Genomic DNA, 18,141 nt, shown 5'->3' on the forward strand with positions numbered 1-18,141 from the left:
ATCTTCAAACAACACCATTCCATTCAACACCGTTTCACTGCAATGTTCACAAGAAAAAAAATCGATTCTTGGAGGGCCACTGTGTGTGTCGAGTTCACGTGTTCTCCTCATGTCTGTGTGCGGGTATGTCAGGTACTGTTTTCCTCCCACATCCTGAAGTGTGCATATTAGGTGAATGAGCATGTCTGAACTGTCCCAGTGTGAATGTGGGTGCATATGTGAGTGGCATGTGACAAGATGCATTCTGTCCAGGCCTGGATCCCCCTGTGCTCCCTGAGTTGCCGGGATAGGTTCCAGCCACCTTCGTACCTGAACTGGGATAAATGGGTAAATAATTATCTTACTTCTTTCTACTAATCTTTTTAAATGTATGAATAGCTCACATTTATTTCAATGTTTAATATTATAAGTGTTTGCTCTTCATTTAAAAGTGTGGTAATTTTCTTTTCTTTTCTTTTTTGACACAGAGTCTCACTCAGCTGCCCAGGCTGGAGTGTGGTAGCATGATCTTGGCTCACTGCAGCCTCAACTTCCTGGGCTCAAGTGATCCTCCCATCTCAACCTCCCGAGTAGCTGGGACTATAGGTGCATGTCACCACATCTGGCTAATTTTTTTGTAGAGGTGAGGTCTCCCTATGTTGCCCAGGCTGGTTTTGAACTCCTGGGCTCAAGCAGTCCACCTGCCTTGGCACTCCAAAGTGCTGGGATTATGGGCATGTGCCACCATGCCTGGCAGTGATTTTTTTTTTTTTGTGACTAGAACTATGCTGTAGGAACTTAACTCTTGTTTATATGCATTGGCCTATGGTAAAGTTGGTTTCCTTATACATCATTTATCCAAGAGTTAGTTTCCAAAAATCTATCATTGACATTAAGTGAGGACTTACTGTATATATGCTGATGTGCATGTCAAACTAAGGCCCAGTTTAGCATGGTCTCATGTTCAAAGTTCAAGAAAATAGCAGAAATGGCCAAATATGTAAAGAGCTGAACACAGAAAAATGAACTTATTCAATCTAGGTAATTACAGAGATGAGAGGTAAAACTTACCTTGTATTCATGGAGGACACAAAAAACAAAACATGATAATTCCTTGCTAGCAAGATTAATGCGACTTAGTAGCAGAGTTAAGACACAGACAACAGGCTGGTACAGTGGCTCCGTCCTGTAATCCCAGCACTTTGGGATTGACAGCACTAGAGGTCAGGAGTTCGAGACCAACCTGGCCAACACGGTGAAACCCTGTCTCTACTAAAATTACAGACTATGGTGGCATACGCCTGTAATTCCAGCTACTCAGGAGGCTGAAGCAGGAGAATCACTTGAACCTGAGAGGCAGAGATTGCAGTGAACCAAGATCGTGCCAGTGCACTCCAGCCTGGGTGACAGTGGGAGACTCCATCTCAAAAAAAAAAAAAAAAAAAAAAAAAAAGACGTAGACAAAAATAACACTAATACAAGGTAGAGGATGAATAAAAGTGCTGTACTGTGCCCAGGAAACCTGGAAGAGTAGAGTTTCCTTCTAGCTGCAAGATGTTAGGAAAGAATTTATGGATATTACATTTGAGCGGCACTTTGAATGGGTAGATCTGGGCTATGCAGAAATAGATGACAATAGAATTTTCTTAAGTATATAGAAAAGAATGAGCAATACAAGACTACAGAGGGAAACAACAAGTAGTTCACGTAGTCAGGCAAATCGAGCCATCTGCAGCTCATATTTGAAACCCCACAAAGTCAAGCATAGAAATTAACCACAACCTTTGTTTATTATAAAAGGTTCTTTTTTCTCAGCTTAAGACTCCATATCTGGTTCACAAATACCAACTTATGAACAAATAGACCAGAGTGGTATAAAATGCACTAATTCAAATATGCTTAGCATACAGAATCGACTCATGGTAATGTATTAAACCTTAGTTAAATTTAGTCATTAGAATAATGAAAAGTGTGAAACAATATAATAATAAACTTGTTCTTTAACTCGTGATAAATTCACATAAAGCTTCCAATCATGTGATTATGAAACCACCTTTAGGTATCATGTTGGACTATGGTCAACAACTAGAATATACAAGAAATACACCCTATGTCATAGTTAATTTTGCATATCATTTAAATAGTCAAAAAAACATTAATATGGGGTAAAGAAACTTTTAGCTATGAAAGGACAACAGAAGTGTTATACTGAAAAAATTAGCATAAAGCTGGACAAAATTGTCAAAACTAACCATTTCGTGGTGCTGGATATCCATTAAAGAAACAAACTGAGAGGCAGTTACTCCAGAGGAACGGCAGGAACTTGGAGGAAGAACACTGGGAGTCTTTAGCTTTCTAGTCACAGGCTGTTACTCCTTCCCACTTCCCCAAACAAGTCTGACCAGGGCAGGCCTGGCAGTGAAACCCAGCAGTTTTGCTGCCAGAGGGAAATGACTTGATTTAAAACAAAAGGCAAAAACCCAGTAAAAGTAGCAAATACAGCAGAAAACAAATGAGAATACCTACATGCTTGCTAGCATGAGGCTGCTTTTTCTATTAGAGTGTATTAGCTTTCCACCACTGCTGTAACAAATGACCACAAACTTGGTGGCTTAAAACAACAGAAAGAAACGTGTTACCTCATAGTTCTGTATTTGAGAAGTCCAGAATGGGTCTCGTTGGGAAAAATCAAGGTGTTGTAAGAGCTCTAAGGGAGAATTCATTTCCTTGCTTTTCCAGTTGCTAGAGACTGTCCACATTCCTTGGCTCACAGCCCCCTTTCCTCCAGTTTCTAACGCAGAAACACTGTATCTCTCTGACGATTCTCTCATAGTCACATTTCCCTCTTATTACACTTCTTTCTTTTTCTTTTCTTTTTTTGGAATCCTGCTCTGTTGCCCAGGCTGGAATGTAATGGCGCCATCTTGGCTCACTGCAACCTCCACCTCCTGGGTTCAAGTGATTTCCTGCCTCAGCCTCCCGAGTAGCTGAGATTACAGGAGTACACCACCACACCCAGCTATTTCTTTTCTTTTCCCTTCCTTCCTTCCTTCCTTTCTCTCTTTCTTTCTTTCTTACAGGGTCTCCCTCTGTCACCCAAGCTAGAGTGAAGTGGTGAAATCATGGCTCACTTCAGCCTCAACCTTCCAGTCTCAAGTGATTCTCCAACCTCAGCCTCCCGAGCAGTTGGGACGACAGATGCACACCACCACACCGGGCTTTTTTTTTTTTTTTCTTTTTCCTTTTTTCAGAGATGGGACTCTCCCTATGTTGCCCAGGCTGGTCTCAAACTCCTGTGCTCAAGTGATCGTTCTACCTTGGCCTCCCAAACTGCTGAGGTTACAGGCGTGAGTCACTATGTCCAGCCTCTCTTACACTTCCAAGGATATCTGTGATTACATTGGGCCCACAGAGATAATCCAAAATAATTTTCCTATTTTAAGGTTAGCTGATCAGCCATCTCAACTCCATCTGCAACTTTAACTTCCCCCTGCTGTGTAACCTAACATACTTACAAGTTTTGGGGACTAGGACGTGGATGTCTTTGGAGGGCCATGATTCTGCCTACCACACAGACAAATGGCAAAACAGCCTAAAACTTAACAAGACTACCCTGAAAACGAAAGAACTGGAGTAGGAGTAGGTAAGCTTCCCAGGTACTCCAGGCTGCTGGGAAACTCCACACATCTGCAGGAGAAAGGAGAGGGGGCCTTGCAAAAGTCAGAGCAGAGGAAGAAGTGAGGAATGCCTGGACTCTGAAAGCACTCTCCAGCCTACACACAGATCCAGGGCAGAGCGCAGGAGCCTAAAGGGATTGAGGAATGGAGCCCACTGCTGCCCAAATACGGGCTCACCACTAGGCTACACAGATGCAGGCATGAATCCTCAAATACTATGCTGAAAGCCAGGCACAGTTGTGCATGCCTACAGTCCCAGCTACTCGAGAGGCTGAGGTAGGAAGATCACTAGAGCTCAGGAGTTCAAGTCCAGCCTAGGCAATATAGTGAGACTTGTCTCTAAAACAAACAAAATAAAAAAAAATTTTTTTTTTAACTCAGCAGAGGTATTAGCTGGCCAGACTCACTCCAGATTCCACAGATTAAAGCCAGGCTGGTGAATACACTTAACAAAAGGACTGCAAGACCTCTATGTTGAAAACTTCAGGCCAGGCGTGGTGGCTCACGCCTGTAATCACAACACTCAGAGGCTGAGGTGGGTGGCCCAGGAGTTCGAGACCAGCCTGGACAACACGGCAAAACCCCATCTCTACAAAAAATACAAAAATCAGCTGGGCATCGTGGTGTGCACCTGCAGTCCCAGCTACTCCAGAGGCTGATGTAGGAGGACGCTGGAACCTCGAGGCTGCAGAGAGCCACGATTGCATCACTGCACTCTAGCCTGGGTGACAGAGTGAGATCCTGTCTCAAAAAAGAAGAAAAAAGAAAAAAAAGCTTCAAAACATTGCTGAGATAAATTAAAGAAGATCTAAATAAATGAAGAGGTTTCATATTCATGGATTAGAAGAATCCATATTAAGATGGCAAGTCTCCACAAATTAACCTATAGATTCAAGACAACACAATCTCCATACAAATTCCAATATATGTTTTTATAGAAGCTGAAAAGATGATCCCAAAACTTATATGAAATGCAAAGGACTGAGAATACCCAAAATAACTTTTTGAAGATCATATTTAGAGAACTTACACTGTTTAATATCAAAACTTAGTTATTCACACCTGTAATCTCAGCACTTTGGGAGGCTGAGGCGGGCAGATCACTTGAGCCCAGGAGTTTGAGAGCAGCCTGGGCAACATGGAGAAACCCCGTCTCTACTACATATACAACAAATTAGCCAGGCATGGTGGCACACACCTGTAGTCCCAGCTTCTCAGGAGGCTGAGATGGAAGATCACCTGAGCCTGGGAGGCAGAGGCTGCAGTGAGCCGAGACTGTGCCACTGCCCTGCAGCCTGGGTCACAGAGCAAGACCCTGTCTCAAAAAAAAAAAAAAGAAAAAAGAAAAAAAAAAAAAAAACAGAAACATTTAAATTATGGTCAGTTGATTTCCAACAAAGGTATCAAGGCAATACAATGCAAAAAGATAGTCTTTTCAATAAAACTTGAACAGATAACAAAAGGTGGCATATCCATACAGTGGAATATTCAGCCATAAAAAAGACCAAACTACTGATACATGCTACAGCATGGATGAACCACAACAACATTATGCTAAATTAAAGAAGCCAGACACAAAAGTTTGTATGATACTATTTACAAGAAATGTTTAGGCTGAGTGCGGTGGTTCGCACTTATAATTCTAGCATTTTGGGAGGCTGAGGTGGGTGGAAATCATCTGAGGTCAGGAGTTCGAGACCAGCCTGGCCAACATGGTGAAACCCCATCTCTACCAAAAATGCAAAATTAGCTAGGCATGGTGGCAGAGGCCTGTAATCACAGCTACTTGGGAGGCTGAGGCAGGAGAATCGCTTGAACCCAGGAGGCGGAGGTGAACCAAGATTGCGCCATTGCACTCCAACCTGGGTGACAGAACGAGACTCAGTCTCAAAGAAAAAAAAAAAAAGTTTAGGAAAGGCAAATATCTAATATCTAGAGACAGGACACAAATCAGTGGTACCCTGAGGCGTGGGAAAGGGGCAGGGGATGAATCTAAACAGGCATGAGGAAACTTCTGGGGTGACAAATGTTCTAAAACTGGATTTTGATGATGTCGCACAACTGTGTAAATGTATAAAAATCACTAAAATGCACACTTACAATATGTGATCAAATCATGCTTTTCCTCTGCTCTCCTACCACAGCAAGCAACACTGAAGACTTCTGTGGTCAAATGTGGGTGGGGGCAGTTCTCCCCACCACCAAGCAAGCAATCAGTTCTGCAGCAAACACCAACTGTATGTCCTTTAATTCAATTCCAACACTATCTACCCAGAGATAGTATCAATCCCACAGGTGAGGGCTCAGTCCCAGGACTTCTCCCCACCCCTCAGACACAGCTGCAGGTCCAGACCTCCAGAACTTCTGATTGATGGGCTTTAAGTTAGGGTCCCCACAACTCCCTGTTTGAGTTCCATTCATTTGCTAGAGCAGCCCACAGAACCCAGTAAAACACGTTTACCGGTTTATTATAAAGTACATTACAAAGGATACAGATGAAGAGATGCATAGGGCAAGGCATGGGGGAAGGGCACGGAGCACCCATGCCCTCACTGGGGCGCGATCATTCAAGAACCTCCACATGTTCAGCTACCCAGGAGCTCCCAGAACCCTGTCCTTTCAGGTTTTTATGGAGGTTCCATTAAATAAGTATGATTGATTAAACCACTGGCCAGTAGTGAGCAATTTCCCCTTCAGCCCCTCTACCCTCCCTGGAGGTTGCAAAGTTGGGTTGAAAATCCCAATCCCCTAGTCCTGCCTTGCTCTTTCTGGTGACCAGCCACTATCCTGAAGCCAGCTAGGGGTTGCCAGTCATCTTTTTGTATATCTTTAGTGTAAAAGGTCAAAGACCAAATATATATTTCACAATATCACAGGTGAATTTTATGCAATGTAAGTTATACCTCGATAAAGCTATTTTTTTAAAAAAAGAATAATCAGGAGTTCCCCATTGCTGGAGTACACAAGCAGAAACAGAATCATCTCCTCACAGGGATGCTACAGAGTGGGGGTCTCCATGACCTTAGTACTTGACCTCACTGTCCGACTCAAAGATCTTGTGGCCTTTTGACCCAAAGTTCTGGTGTATACATTTGATTGTGTGGCTTTCTCCAGTTGCTGGTCAGATGGTTATAATAGAGAAAACAATGGTAACTACTCTTCCAAATACCTCAGTTACAAACATTGAACATAGAATGATTTTCACCTTTCGTCCTGTAAAGGCAGCTCGATGAAGCGGCGTGTCTCCCATGTCATTCAACACATTCACTTCTGCACCAGCCTAGTAAACATGACCACTTTAAATATCAAGAAATATACAATGGTGAAAATCATTCCTTCAAAATACATTAAAGCCTTAAAAAATTAAAATTGTTAATACTGTTTAGGTGTCACTACTAACAATAAATTAAATTTATAGTAAAAATAAAAAGCCAGCATGGTGGTATGAGCCTATAGTCCCAGCTACTTGGGAGGCTGAGGCAGGAGAATCACCTGAACTCAGGAGTTCAAGGCAAGTCTGGCAATATAGCGAGACTCTATCTCATATGTGTGTGTGTGTGTGTGTGTGTGTGTGTGTGTGTGTGTGTAGTAGGTTTCCTGAAAGGTAAAAATCTACCTGATAGGTAGAAGAATAAAAAGTAAAAAGGTGCTTTTCATTAAAAAACTATACACCTTGGCCAGGTGCAGTGGCTCACACCTGTAATCCTAGCACGTGGAGGCTGAGGCGGGCGGATTGCTTGTGCTCAGGAGTCTGAGACCAGCCTGGGCAACATGGTAAAAGTCCATCTCTACAAAAAATACAAAAACATTAGCCAGGCATGAAGGTACGTGCCTATAGCTCCAGTACCTGAGGGACTGAGGCAGGAGGATCACTTGAACCCAGGTGGTCAAGGCTGCAGTGAGCCAAGATTACACCACTGCACTCGGCGTAATCTCAGCTCACTGCACTCCAGCCTGGGTGACAAAGTAAGACCTTGTCTTGATTTAAAAAAAAAAAAAATCCATACACCTTCACTCTACTTTAGAAGCAGTCATACTGATAAAAGGAGAATGATCTCTGAATGAAATACCACATTTCCTCCATTATCAATTTAATAAGTTTTCAGGAAAAAAGATGCCATTATTTAAACGTACAGATGAATTGTAAGATGTAACCAAATTTCAGAAATATCAGAATGTGAGAAGTTGTTCATCACAGAATTAAGAAATATGAACTCTCAATTCTCATTAAATGCAGTGCTAAGAGATCGTGACTTTTTTCTGTTTTTTTTTAAATTTTTATTTGTGTATTGACATTATTTTTTAATTATTTAGGGTGTGCTTTGGTTATTTTTTCAACTGTCACACTCATAAAACTGAAAATAAAATCTTCATTAATATGCCCACTTTTATAATTTTTAAAGGCTAGTAATACAAAAATCTAATGATTAAACATACAATTTTAATTAACCAGGCTAACCTAATTCATGTATTCAATAAAGAACACTTAGGTGTCTTGAATGATAAACAATTGCTTTAAATAAGTCACTGTGGCTCAGGTGGCTTTTCTAAGACTTTCATCTAAAAATTTACATAACAATAATATCTATTGTAGTCATTAAAAATTAGTCATAAATAGACCTTCAACAGATCCTGGACCACTTGTCTGTGTCCAAAATAGCATGCCAGATGTAGAGGTGTCCAGCCCAAGTTAGACTTACTTCTTCCTAAAAATGGAAAAATATAAGGTATTTTTAGATTATATTTAGGTAATTTTACAACAAAATTAACTTCTCCATAACAAGCGACCTCAATACTCTCCTTTGCAAAGCACTACTGATGAGTGAGAGGCAAGGTACGTGACCTTGTAAGAAGTGTAATGGGTGTAAAGGATGAGAACTCACAAGGTGCAGATCTGGTGTCACCTTCTGACTCAATGTCCTCACTTCTAAAGGGGTAGAGGGAGACTGGACGGGGGTTACATTCGAGCTAGATGATCTTTAGCAGCTTCTTGACTCTAGGGCTCCGACTCTTTAATCATCTTGCCATCATCAGGTCAAGAGGGGTTTTCTTGACATTGTTCACAACAAGCAACTCTCTTTGAAAACCTGTATCAGGAGGGTGGATGGAGGGGATGAAGGCAGCGCACAGCAACTCTCTGTACACCTGTACCACAACAGGAGTCAGTAAAGAATATTTCCTGCAGCACCTGGGATATGGTTTGGATTTGTCCCCACCCAAATCTCATGTTCAATTGGAGCAGGGGCCTGGTGGAAGGTGACTGGATCATGGGGGCGGATCTCCCCCTTGCTATTCTGGTGACAGTGAGTTCTCATGAGATCTGAGGGTTTGAAAGTGTGTGGCACGTCCTCCTTCACTCTCTCTCTCTCTCCTGCTGTGCCGTGGTAAGCTGTACCTGCCATGGCTTTCCGCCATGATTGTAAGTTTCCTGAGGCCTCCCAGTCAAGCTTCCTGGTAAGCCTGAGTAACTGTGAGTCAATTAAGTCTCTCTTCTTCATAAATTACCTGGTCTCAGGTAGTTCTTCATAATAGTGTGAAAGTGGGCTAATACAATCTGGAAAGCTATGAACTCTACAGATAGTGCTAGAAAGTAGATTCTTTGACTGCAGATCAAGTCTCAGTTAATGAGGACATTGCGTTGCCAAGGTGAAAGAGAGGATCAAAGTTAAAGGCAATTAAGTGTCAGATCCTAGCAGTAGAGCTGAGGAAAGGCATAAACAATTGAATGTTGCAAAAACTACTAATTCAATTTAGCAAAAAAACATACACAGGGCGCTATTTAGAGCTGAGATAGCCCAAAATCTTCCCCAAATTCCCAATCAGACTGTAGCGAATACAGCCCTATTAAATCTGAAAATCACCTGCCGTGATGGGGCTGTTACAGCCCAAGAACATGTTATTCCAGGGGCCACTGCAGGGAAGGAGCGATGGTTTCACAGTTACTGTGAGCTGCAGTACCTCACTTACATGACACACTACCCTCAGCTCCTGGATTCCAGGATCTGAACCCACAGAAACCTCAGCCACCAACCTCAGCACACCCACAACAGGCCTCTAACAACCCTCCAAGGGACTGCAGCTGCCAACAGTGTCCCTGGGATTGTTTGCCATTTACCCAAACTCCTACATCTGTTTCCTCTCAAGTGTGTGCTCTGTGGAACCCCTAATTACACAGTCAATAAATCCCAGAGCCTCAGTCTCTTTCACTGAACCTATCTTTTGCTTTCTGTTCTTAGTGAAACCTAGCTCATCTTGATAAGGAACCCCCACTTATTCCTCAGGTGGGGTCCCCTGTCCCCCCTGTACCTCACTGAACAGAAGTCGTGTGAACCTCCACATCAAAACTCCCACTACTGGCCGAGCATGGTGGCTCATGCCTATAATGCCAGCATTTTAGGCCAAGGAAGGCAGACTGCTGGAGCCCAGGAGTTCAAGACCAGACTGCACAACATAGAGAAACCCCATCTCTACAGAGAATAAAAAATTTGGCCAGGTATGGTGGTGCACACCTGCAGTCTCAGCTACTCCAGAGGCTAAGGTGGAGGATCACCAGAGCCCGAGAGGTCAAGGCTGTAATGATCCATGATTGTGCCACTGCACTCCAGCCTGGACAACAAAGCGAGACACTGTCTAAAACAACAAAAAACCCACTACTGCTTTTGGTTGATGACTTCTCCATTCACATCACAGCTCCTCCTTTGAGGCTTCTGTCATTAAGCCAAAGCTCTTGGCCTTCTCTGCTGCCATCTGCCAGCCTCCCAGTGGCCCTACCCTCACCAAGTAACTTCAGGCAGTATAGACTTTCAGTCTGCTGCACATCCTGCCACCATCCTCAGGGGGTCAACTGCCTACTCAGCACCTTGGTCTCTCAGTTTCTTAGCTTCCCTTATTTCTCACAAACCATGCCTCTGCTTAAGGTCAGGGACCCACTGCCAGAGCCACAGCCTGGGTGCCATCAACACCCCTGGACTCAGAACACAGAAAGCCACTTTCCCAAGCACTCCCAACTTCGCAGCCTGTCCACACAGCCATCCCCCACACTTTCTTTTCAACTTACCCAGCCCCCAGCTCTAATCACTTTCTTTTTTCAAAAGAGGGTGTCCCTCTGTCACCCAGGCTATAGTGCAGTGGCACAATCACAGCTCACTGAAGCCTTAACCTCCTGGGCTCAAGCAACTCTCCCACCTCAGCCTCTCGAGTAGCTGGGACCACAGGCATGCACCACCACACCTGGCTAATATTTGAATTCTTTTGTAGGGATGGAGTTTTGCCGTGTTGCCCAGGCTGGTCTCAAATTCCTGAGTTCAAGTGATCCTCTAACCTCAGCCTCCCACAGTGCTGGGATTACAGGGGTGAGCCACTGTGCCAGGCCTAATCACTTTCATGTATATGTAAATACCCTCCATCTTCACTTCCTTCAATACATTCAGTGTCTATTCTTTAATCCCTCACTTCAACATTTCTTTATCATATCCTGAAAATCCTGGCTTCACTATAATATCTGTCACAGCAGCCTAAAAAGCCTCCAAAGCCTGCTAAGTACACGAGCCCAGTTTCTCCATAATCACACCCAGGTGGCTAACCAATGGTGAAGAAAAACAACAGAGCCCTGTGGATTTACACACCATAAACTCAGGACCTCACGCTAGCTGAAGGCCCTTCTGTAAGGTCCTGTCCAAGCATCTCCCATATGTTCCAACAAAAAGTAATTCAGTCCTTCACTATTCTCCTCAAGCCTTTTACCCAGACAACTCTACCTTAGCAAATGATGTATTTCAGCTTCACAGAGAAAACAGAAGCTTTCATAGAATTCCCTGCGCTTCCAGCACCAAATCAACCACCCCGCCTGGATCTACAGGCACTCTGCTAAACTTTCCTCCCGAGGTCTAAGACTAACCGTTCTTCCCGGATCCTGGGGCCCACCCCTTCCTGTTTCTCAGGCCCTCCTTTTTCACCTGTCTTCAACCTCTCCCCCTTTAGCTGCCATGGGAAGGAGTAAATGCTCCGATCTCTCCCATTTAACGAGGAAACACAAATGAAACCCTCCCTACTCCATGCTCCCTGGCAGCTACTGCGCCCCTCACTCTCCCCATTCTCCTCTTCACTGGCTCTTTCTACCCGACAGTCCTTCCTGTCAGCCCCCATCCACTGCAGATGAAGCTCATCTCCCACCAGGTCATGAACACCATCCTCAGTTTTTAACAAGAAATGGGTCCCGGGGGCAGGTTTCCGCCATCACTGCATCACTGGACAGCACGGCCACATTCTTCCCTGGCTGCCACAGCCCTGTACCCTGTGGGTCCTCTCATTTCTCTGGCACTACTTTTCCATATCCTTTGGAAAATTTATTTTCCCCGACTAGTCCATTACTGGTCACTTCAAAAGTGGTACTTCAGCTGGGCATGGTGGCTCACACCTGTAATCCCAGCATTTTGGGAGGCCAAGTCGGATAGATTGCTTGAGGTCAGGAGTTCAAGACGAGCCTGGGCAATGTAGTGAAACCCTATTTCTACAAAAAATACAAAAATCCGCCAGGCGTGGTGGTGCACACCTGTAATCCCAGCTATTCCAGAGGCTGGGGTGGGAAGATCACTTGAGCCTGGGAGTTCAAGGCTGTAGTAAACCATGATCACACCACTGCGTTCCAGCAGGGGAGACAGAGCAAGACCCTGTCGCAAAAACGAAAGAAAGAAAGAAAGAAAGAGAGAGAGAAAGAAAGAGAAAAAGAAAAAAAGGTATTTCATGGCCCTCTCCCACTGCTTCCATTGTTTCTGTGCTGTTGACTTCAAAATCCATATTTCCATCTCCAAAGTGTCCACTAGACATCTCCATTTGGCTGGGCAGGGTTCCTCAGGCCCACAAAGCACAAAGTTGAACTCACCTGTCGTCCTCCATACATATACTCACAGGAACCACCAGGCCCCTCCCACATGTGTGTTCACAATGGATGGCCCCTCATTCCCCTCACTTCTCACTCAACAGCAGCAGCACCTTCCTGCTTTCTCCTTTTCACCCCACACTCAATTAGCTTGACTGACTCCAACTCCTAAATATTCATTACATCTAGTTTTCTCCATTACCACTGCTTCTGCCCCCATCCAAACCACACTGTCTCCTCTCACTTCCTATGACAGCTTCTGAGCTGGTGTCTTCACATCTAGTATTTCCAAATAGGGCTGTGGATCAAGAAATGAAAATTTCCAAGATCCAGCCAGGCGCAGCAGCTCACACCTGTAATCCCAGCACCTTGGGAGGCCAAAGTGGGCAGATCACTTAAGGTCAGGAGTTGGAGACCAGCCTGGCCAACATGGTGAAACCCCATCTTTACTAAAAATACAAAAATTAGCCTGGTGTGGTTGTGGGCACCTGTAATCCCAGCTACTTGGGAGGCTGAGGCACAAGAATCGCTTGAACCCAACAGGTGAAGGTTGCAGTGAGCCAAGATTGCACCACTGCACTCCAACCTGGGCAACACAGCAAGACTATGTCTCAAAAAAAGAAAAAAATTTCCAAGATCCTACATTTCCTTTTAAAATACTTCATACAGGTTTTATACTCTTTCACAACTTACCGATATCTAAAAGGGTGTGTTCAATGAATAAGAAATGTCAAGTTTTGGAGTATTTTACAAAGAACAGTACACTATATAGAATATTAAAACACTAAAACACTGGCAGGTATTACTGGGGAATATTAAAAAAAACTTCACATTTGGACCACCTAGTAAAGTGACGGCAATACACAGAACTGTTTGTTGAGACTGCCAATATAAGTACTTAGTTTGCTTCCAAAATTTATTATTTCTTGGAACATCACTCATAGAATTTACAAAAAGTATATTATGTATATACATATTTATTTTATTTTATTTTATTTTTTGAGACAGAGTCTCACTCTGTCGCCAGGCTATCGTGCAGTGGCACAATCTTGGCTCACTGCAAGCTCCGCCTCCAGGGTTCAAGCTATTCTCCTGTCTCAGCCTCCCGAATAGCTGGGACTACAGGCGCCCGCCACCATGCCCAGCTAATTTTTGTATTTTTAGTAGAGATGGGGTTTCACCATGTTGGCCAGGATGGTCTCAATCTCCTAACCTCATGATCCGCCCACCTCAGCCTCCCAAAGTGCTGGGATTACAGGCATGAGCCACTGTGCCCGGACACATATACATATTAATATTTATTTTATTTGCAAGAATGACTCACACTAGCAACAGACAGGACCAGGAACACATACTTGTAACACAACACCAGCTACAAGCAAAACTAGTTCTATCCTCCTCTCCCAGACCCTAAAAAAAGCTAACTTTCACTTTCCACTCACATCAGCCCTTCTTTCCCTCACTTTCAACTTGACATCAGTGGATTCCTTCCGAACAGTAACATCTCTATGTTGACTTTTAACCTTTAATTCTTGCAGGAGAATCACAGTAATTTATACCATTTTCCCAATTTGTCATGATTTGGAAAAACAAGAAAGAAATGAAAGAAAACCAAGAAATGCCAGGAAGGAACCCCCGACATGGAAACATTATTCACGCCTGGTCTTGCCCACCCCTCCCCACTCCTTTGAGAACTGCACATCAACTGACTATGTCACCTTCTGCATCAACCCTTCAAACTATCCTTAAGATAAAGTCTGACTGACAGGTATAATGAGGTGAAAATTGAAAAAAAAATTAACATATTTCTCAGCTTTACATTTCCAAGTAGATGACTTTCTCCTAATTGGCCTGAGGCAACCATGGGTGGAGGTGGGAAAGGAAGACAGAAAAGGGTCACTGAGGATGATCAAATGTTTTGGCATTCAAAATAGAATCCTGAGGTAAAGATAAAGAGCCAGTCTTTGCTGAAGAATAGGGGCAAATTTTATATATTTTTTATTTTTTAAATATTTTTTTTCCTCAGATCATTCTCCATAACAAAGACATTTTAAAATTCCTTTTTCCAACTCAGTCTCTAGACAACCCAGATCCTCAGATCACAGTTTCTTCCCTATTGCAAAGATGCTATTTCTTCCCCACTGAGGGTGAGGTCATGAGGTTTGCTGTCCTGGTACAAGAGGAGGAAGTAGCAAAAAGAATAAAATATCCATCTGAAGCCAGCCCTTTCTGGGACTGAGGAACTGTGGAAGAAGAAAAGACAAAAGCTGAGACACGTGGCTCTGGATCTTACACTCAGAAAGTGGGATGCATTGAGGAGACACGGAGAACAGGCAAGCTGCTTCCGGGATGCAGGAAAAGACCCCTCTAGGTCGCCCATCTTAGCACTCCCCTGCCAGGTGCCGCATCAAAGTAGACTCAGTAAGGTGTCCTAAGGGAAGGCTACATTTTGGCTAACCAGAGCTATTCTAGTTTCCGCCATGGCATTGGCTCCCACATGCCACTCTCCCAAGAGGGGAACAGGAGTGTGTCTGCATTGAACCAGCAAGCCTAGGCCAGGTGCCAGATGAAGATGTGACAGAGGGTAACACGAGCCACATGAGAGTCTCCTGATACAGCCAAGGAGTCTTACTATAGCACACAACACACTGAGAGACCTGATTCTTTGACTTTTTACCTGAGTTTCACGTCAGGTTCCAATGCTTAAGGAGCACCAGGAAGACAAGGGTGGCTGAGGAACAAAAGCCGAGTCATAGATTTGAGGAAACCCTGCCCTCTCCACCGCACAAACACACAGCAAGGCTCGCCTCTACACTCGAACACCAAGTTAGAGGAAATACAGGGAAAGGGAGATCAAGACTTTATCAAAAGGGCTACAAAAAAAGTATGGCTAGATGCAGTGGGTCACACCTGTAATCCCAACATTTTGAGAGGCCGAGATAGGAGGATCGCTTGAGACCAGGAGTTCAAGACCAGTCTGGGGAACACAGCAAGATTCCATCTCTACAAAAAATAAAAAAATTAGCCAGGCGTGGTGGCATGTGCTTGTAGTCCCAACTACTCTGGAGGCTGAGGTGGGACAAAAACTTGAGCCCAGAGGTCTGAGGCTGCCATGAGCTGTGAGCAAGCCCCTGCACTCCAGCCTGAGCAACAGAACAAAACTGTCTCAAACAAACAAACAAACAAGACAGAAGTACCCAAAGACTAACATTTACTCCCCTGACACCTCCGAGAACATGAAGGGGTTTATTACAATACCAGAGCCATTTTAGAGAACACGTTTTATTTCTCTGCACATTTGATGCAAGATTGTGATGTATTGGCCCCTTTGCTACCCAAGGCACATTATGACTTGGCTGCTATGTTGTTTCTTCTTCCTTGAACCATTTTTTCTTCTCTATTGTCACCTGGTTAACTCCTACTCTTTCACATTTCACCTTAGAATGGTTTCCTCCAAGAAGCTAATCCTTCCAGTTCCAGTTCCACACCTCTCCCATGACACCTGCACTTCCACATCGTGGAGCATATTTTGTAATGCACACTAGTCTGATCTATTAATCTACTAGACTAAGCTCAATGAGGGCAGGGATCCTATCTGCCTCTTCATCATTATCTCCAGGGCACACAGTAAACACTCAAACCTGCTAGGTCAACTGCAATGTCTTCAAGAAGAAAAAAAATTATCATAGGATATATCCTGTGGGCTAGGGTCACCCTTGTGGCTTGTAATATTTGGGATCCATAACAATTTTAAGAATGGACCTCCCTTTCTCTGACTTAGAGGGGACTAGGAGAGACGTTTCCTCCAATCTGTAGGGTTCTTCCTAGCATGACAGAGATTAATTACACGATAGATCAGAAAGGTTAGCATTAAATAAATGCCAAGAGTAGTGCAGACTCATACGAGAAAGCTACAAAATCCATTCAAAGTTTACCTTTGCAATTAATGTCAGCAATCACTTCATTCCTCGCCATGGTCTCTAATAGCTGTCGTACTTCTTTAGCATTGCCATTTCTGGCGTGATGGAGAAGCTGTTGCTCTGCTTCTGTGCTCATTTCTAGATTAAGAAAATAATAACATTGCTATTATCTAAGAACATAATTAGCTTTTAGATATTACCTGCTAATATAGAAAGGGGAAATCATCATCATTTTGCAGCTGATAAGACAGACACAAGAACTGAATAAATCCATTGCAGGGTGAGAACTTGAGCCTGAGACCCCTTGCCCTTCCTATTATTATTGAAGCAGTATACTAGAAACTTGGGCAAGTCTCTTAACTTCTTAAGGCCTTAGTTTCCTCATCTGCAAAATACAACCAGCCTCATAAACTGTTCGTTATAAGATTATGTATGTGAAAGCATTCTGTCAAATACATAGTATTATGCAAATGATTATTACATTAAAAATTAGACATAAAAGGAAAAAACAAAATTAGAGAGAAAGTCAAAATATGACCATTCATATAGGAATAGTGAAGACTAACATGTAAACTAACACATTCAAAACTGTGCAAAAAGTCATTCTGAATAGAAACTCATTACAGATAAACATCCTGAAGTAGCTATATGTAAACAAATAAATTGGCCGGGCGCAGTGGCTCAAGTCTGTAATCTCAGCACTTTGGGAGGCCGAGACGGGCGGATCACAAGGTCAGGAGATCGAGACCATCCTGGCTAACATGGTGAAACCGTCTCTACTAAAAAATACAAAAAACTAGCTGGGTGAGGTGGCGGGCGCCTGTAGTCCCAGCTACTGGGGAGGCTGAGGCAGGAGAATGGCGTAAACCCGGGAGGCGGAGCTTGCAGTGAGCTGAGATCCAGCCACTGCACTCCAGCCTGGGCGACAGAGCAAGACTCCGTCTCAAAAAAAAAAAAAAAAAATTTTTTTTCTATCATATTTTCTTATCAAGCCCCAAACCAAATACAGAAAATTACAACCAAATTTCAAGCATTTATGTCAAAATGAGAAAATGTTACAAACAGCAATTCCCAGAAGTATGTCATTCTTACTAATAATCAAACAAATAGAAATCATTCAAACACAAGTGACAGTTTTCTTGCCCATCGAATTAGCAAAAATAAAAACAGACAAGAAACAATGCTGGCATGGGTAGGAAATAGCACTCCTGTACAGTGCTAAAATGAATATAAATGCATACAACCTTTCATACATTACAGGCGGAGATCAGCAATTTGGCAATATCAAATAAACTTCAAAATTCATACATACCATTTACTTTGGGCAACTCTTTCTAGGAATCTATCCTGCAGAAACATTTACACAAGATTTTTTATTTAAATGTTTATTTTTCCCCTCATGTTTGCTGTCATCTTACCAAGATTATTCTGAAAGCATGTTCATAAAGATTATAGTTTTTGTAATAGTGGAAAAGTTAGAAACCACTCCTTGTCATCAACAGGGGACTGGTTAAATACACCTTCCAGTGAGGTTAAAAGAGATGGGCTGTATAGGCTGGTGACTGGATGGGTTTTGAAGGCATGGTTTCAAAACAGAGCAGAGTAAACAGGTGGACCCCAGCCCTCAACCCCTAATCAGCATTTCTTATGCTGGCAAGCCAGGCTGTACCCTCTATGAGACTTAGCT

At 43.3% G+C, this 18,141-nt stretch overlaps 1 protein-coding gene across 1 annotated transcript in view; it reads right to left on the reverse strand.

The window, feature by feature from the left end:
• The window catches only part of OSBPL1A (oxysterol binding protein like 1A), a 225,833-nt gene that overhangs the window by 191,227 nt on the left and 16,465 nt on the right, over window positions 1–18,141 (reverse strand). The window contains exons 2-4 of the mRNA XM_025365016.1: window positions 16,470–16,592; window positions 8,277–8,362; window positions 6,862–6,936 (exon numbers count right to left, since the gene is read on the reverse strand). Of these exons, the coding sequence (XP_025220801.1) occupies window positions 6,862–6,936; window positions 8,277–8,362; window positions 16,470–16,590 (282 nt within the window). The 5' untranslated portion in view covers window positions 16,591–16,592. The remainder of the gene's footprint in view (window positions 1–6,861; window positions 6,937–8,276; window positions 8,363–16,469; window positions 16,593–18,141) is intronic.

This window comes from Theropithecus gelada, chromosome 18 (genome assembly GCF_003255815.1).
Source record: "Theropithecus gelada isolate Dixy chromosome 18, Tgel_1.0, whole genome shotgun sequence".
Taxonomy (NCBI): Eukaryota; Metazoa; Chordata; class Mammalia; order Primates; family Cercopithecidae; genus Theropithecus; species Theropithecus gelada.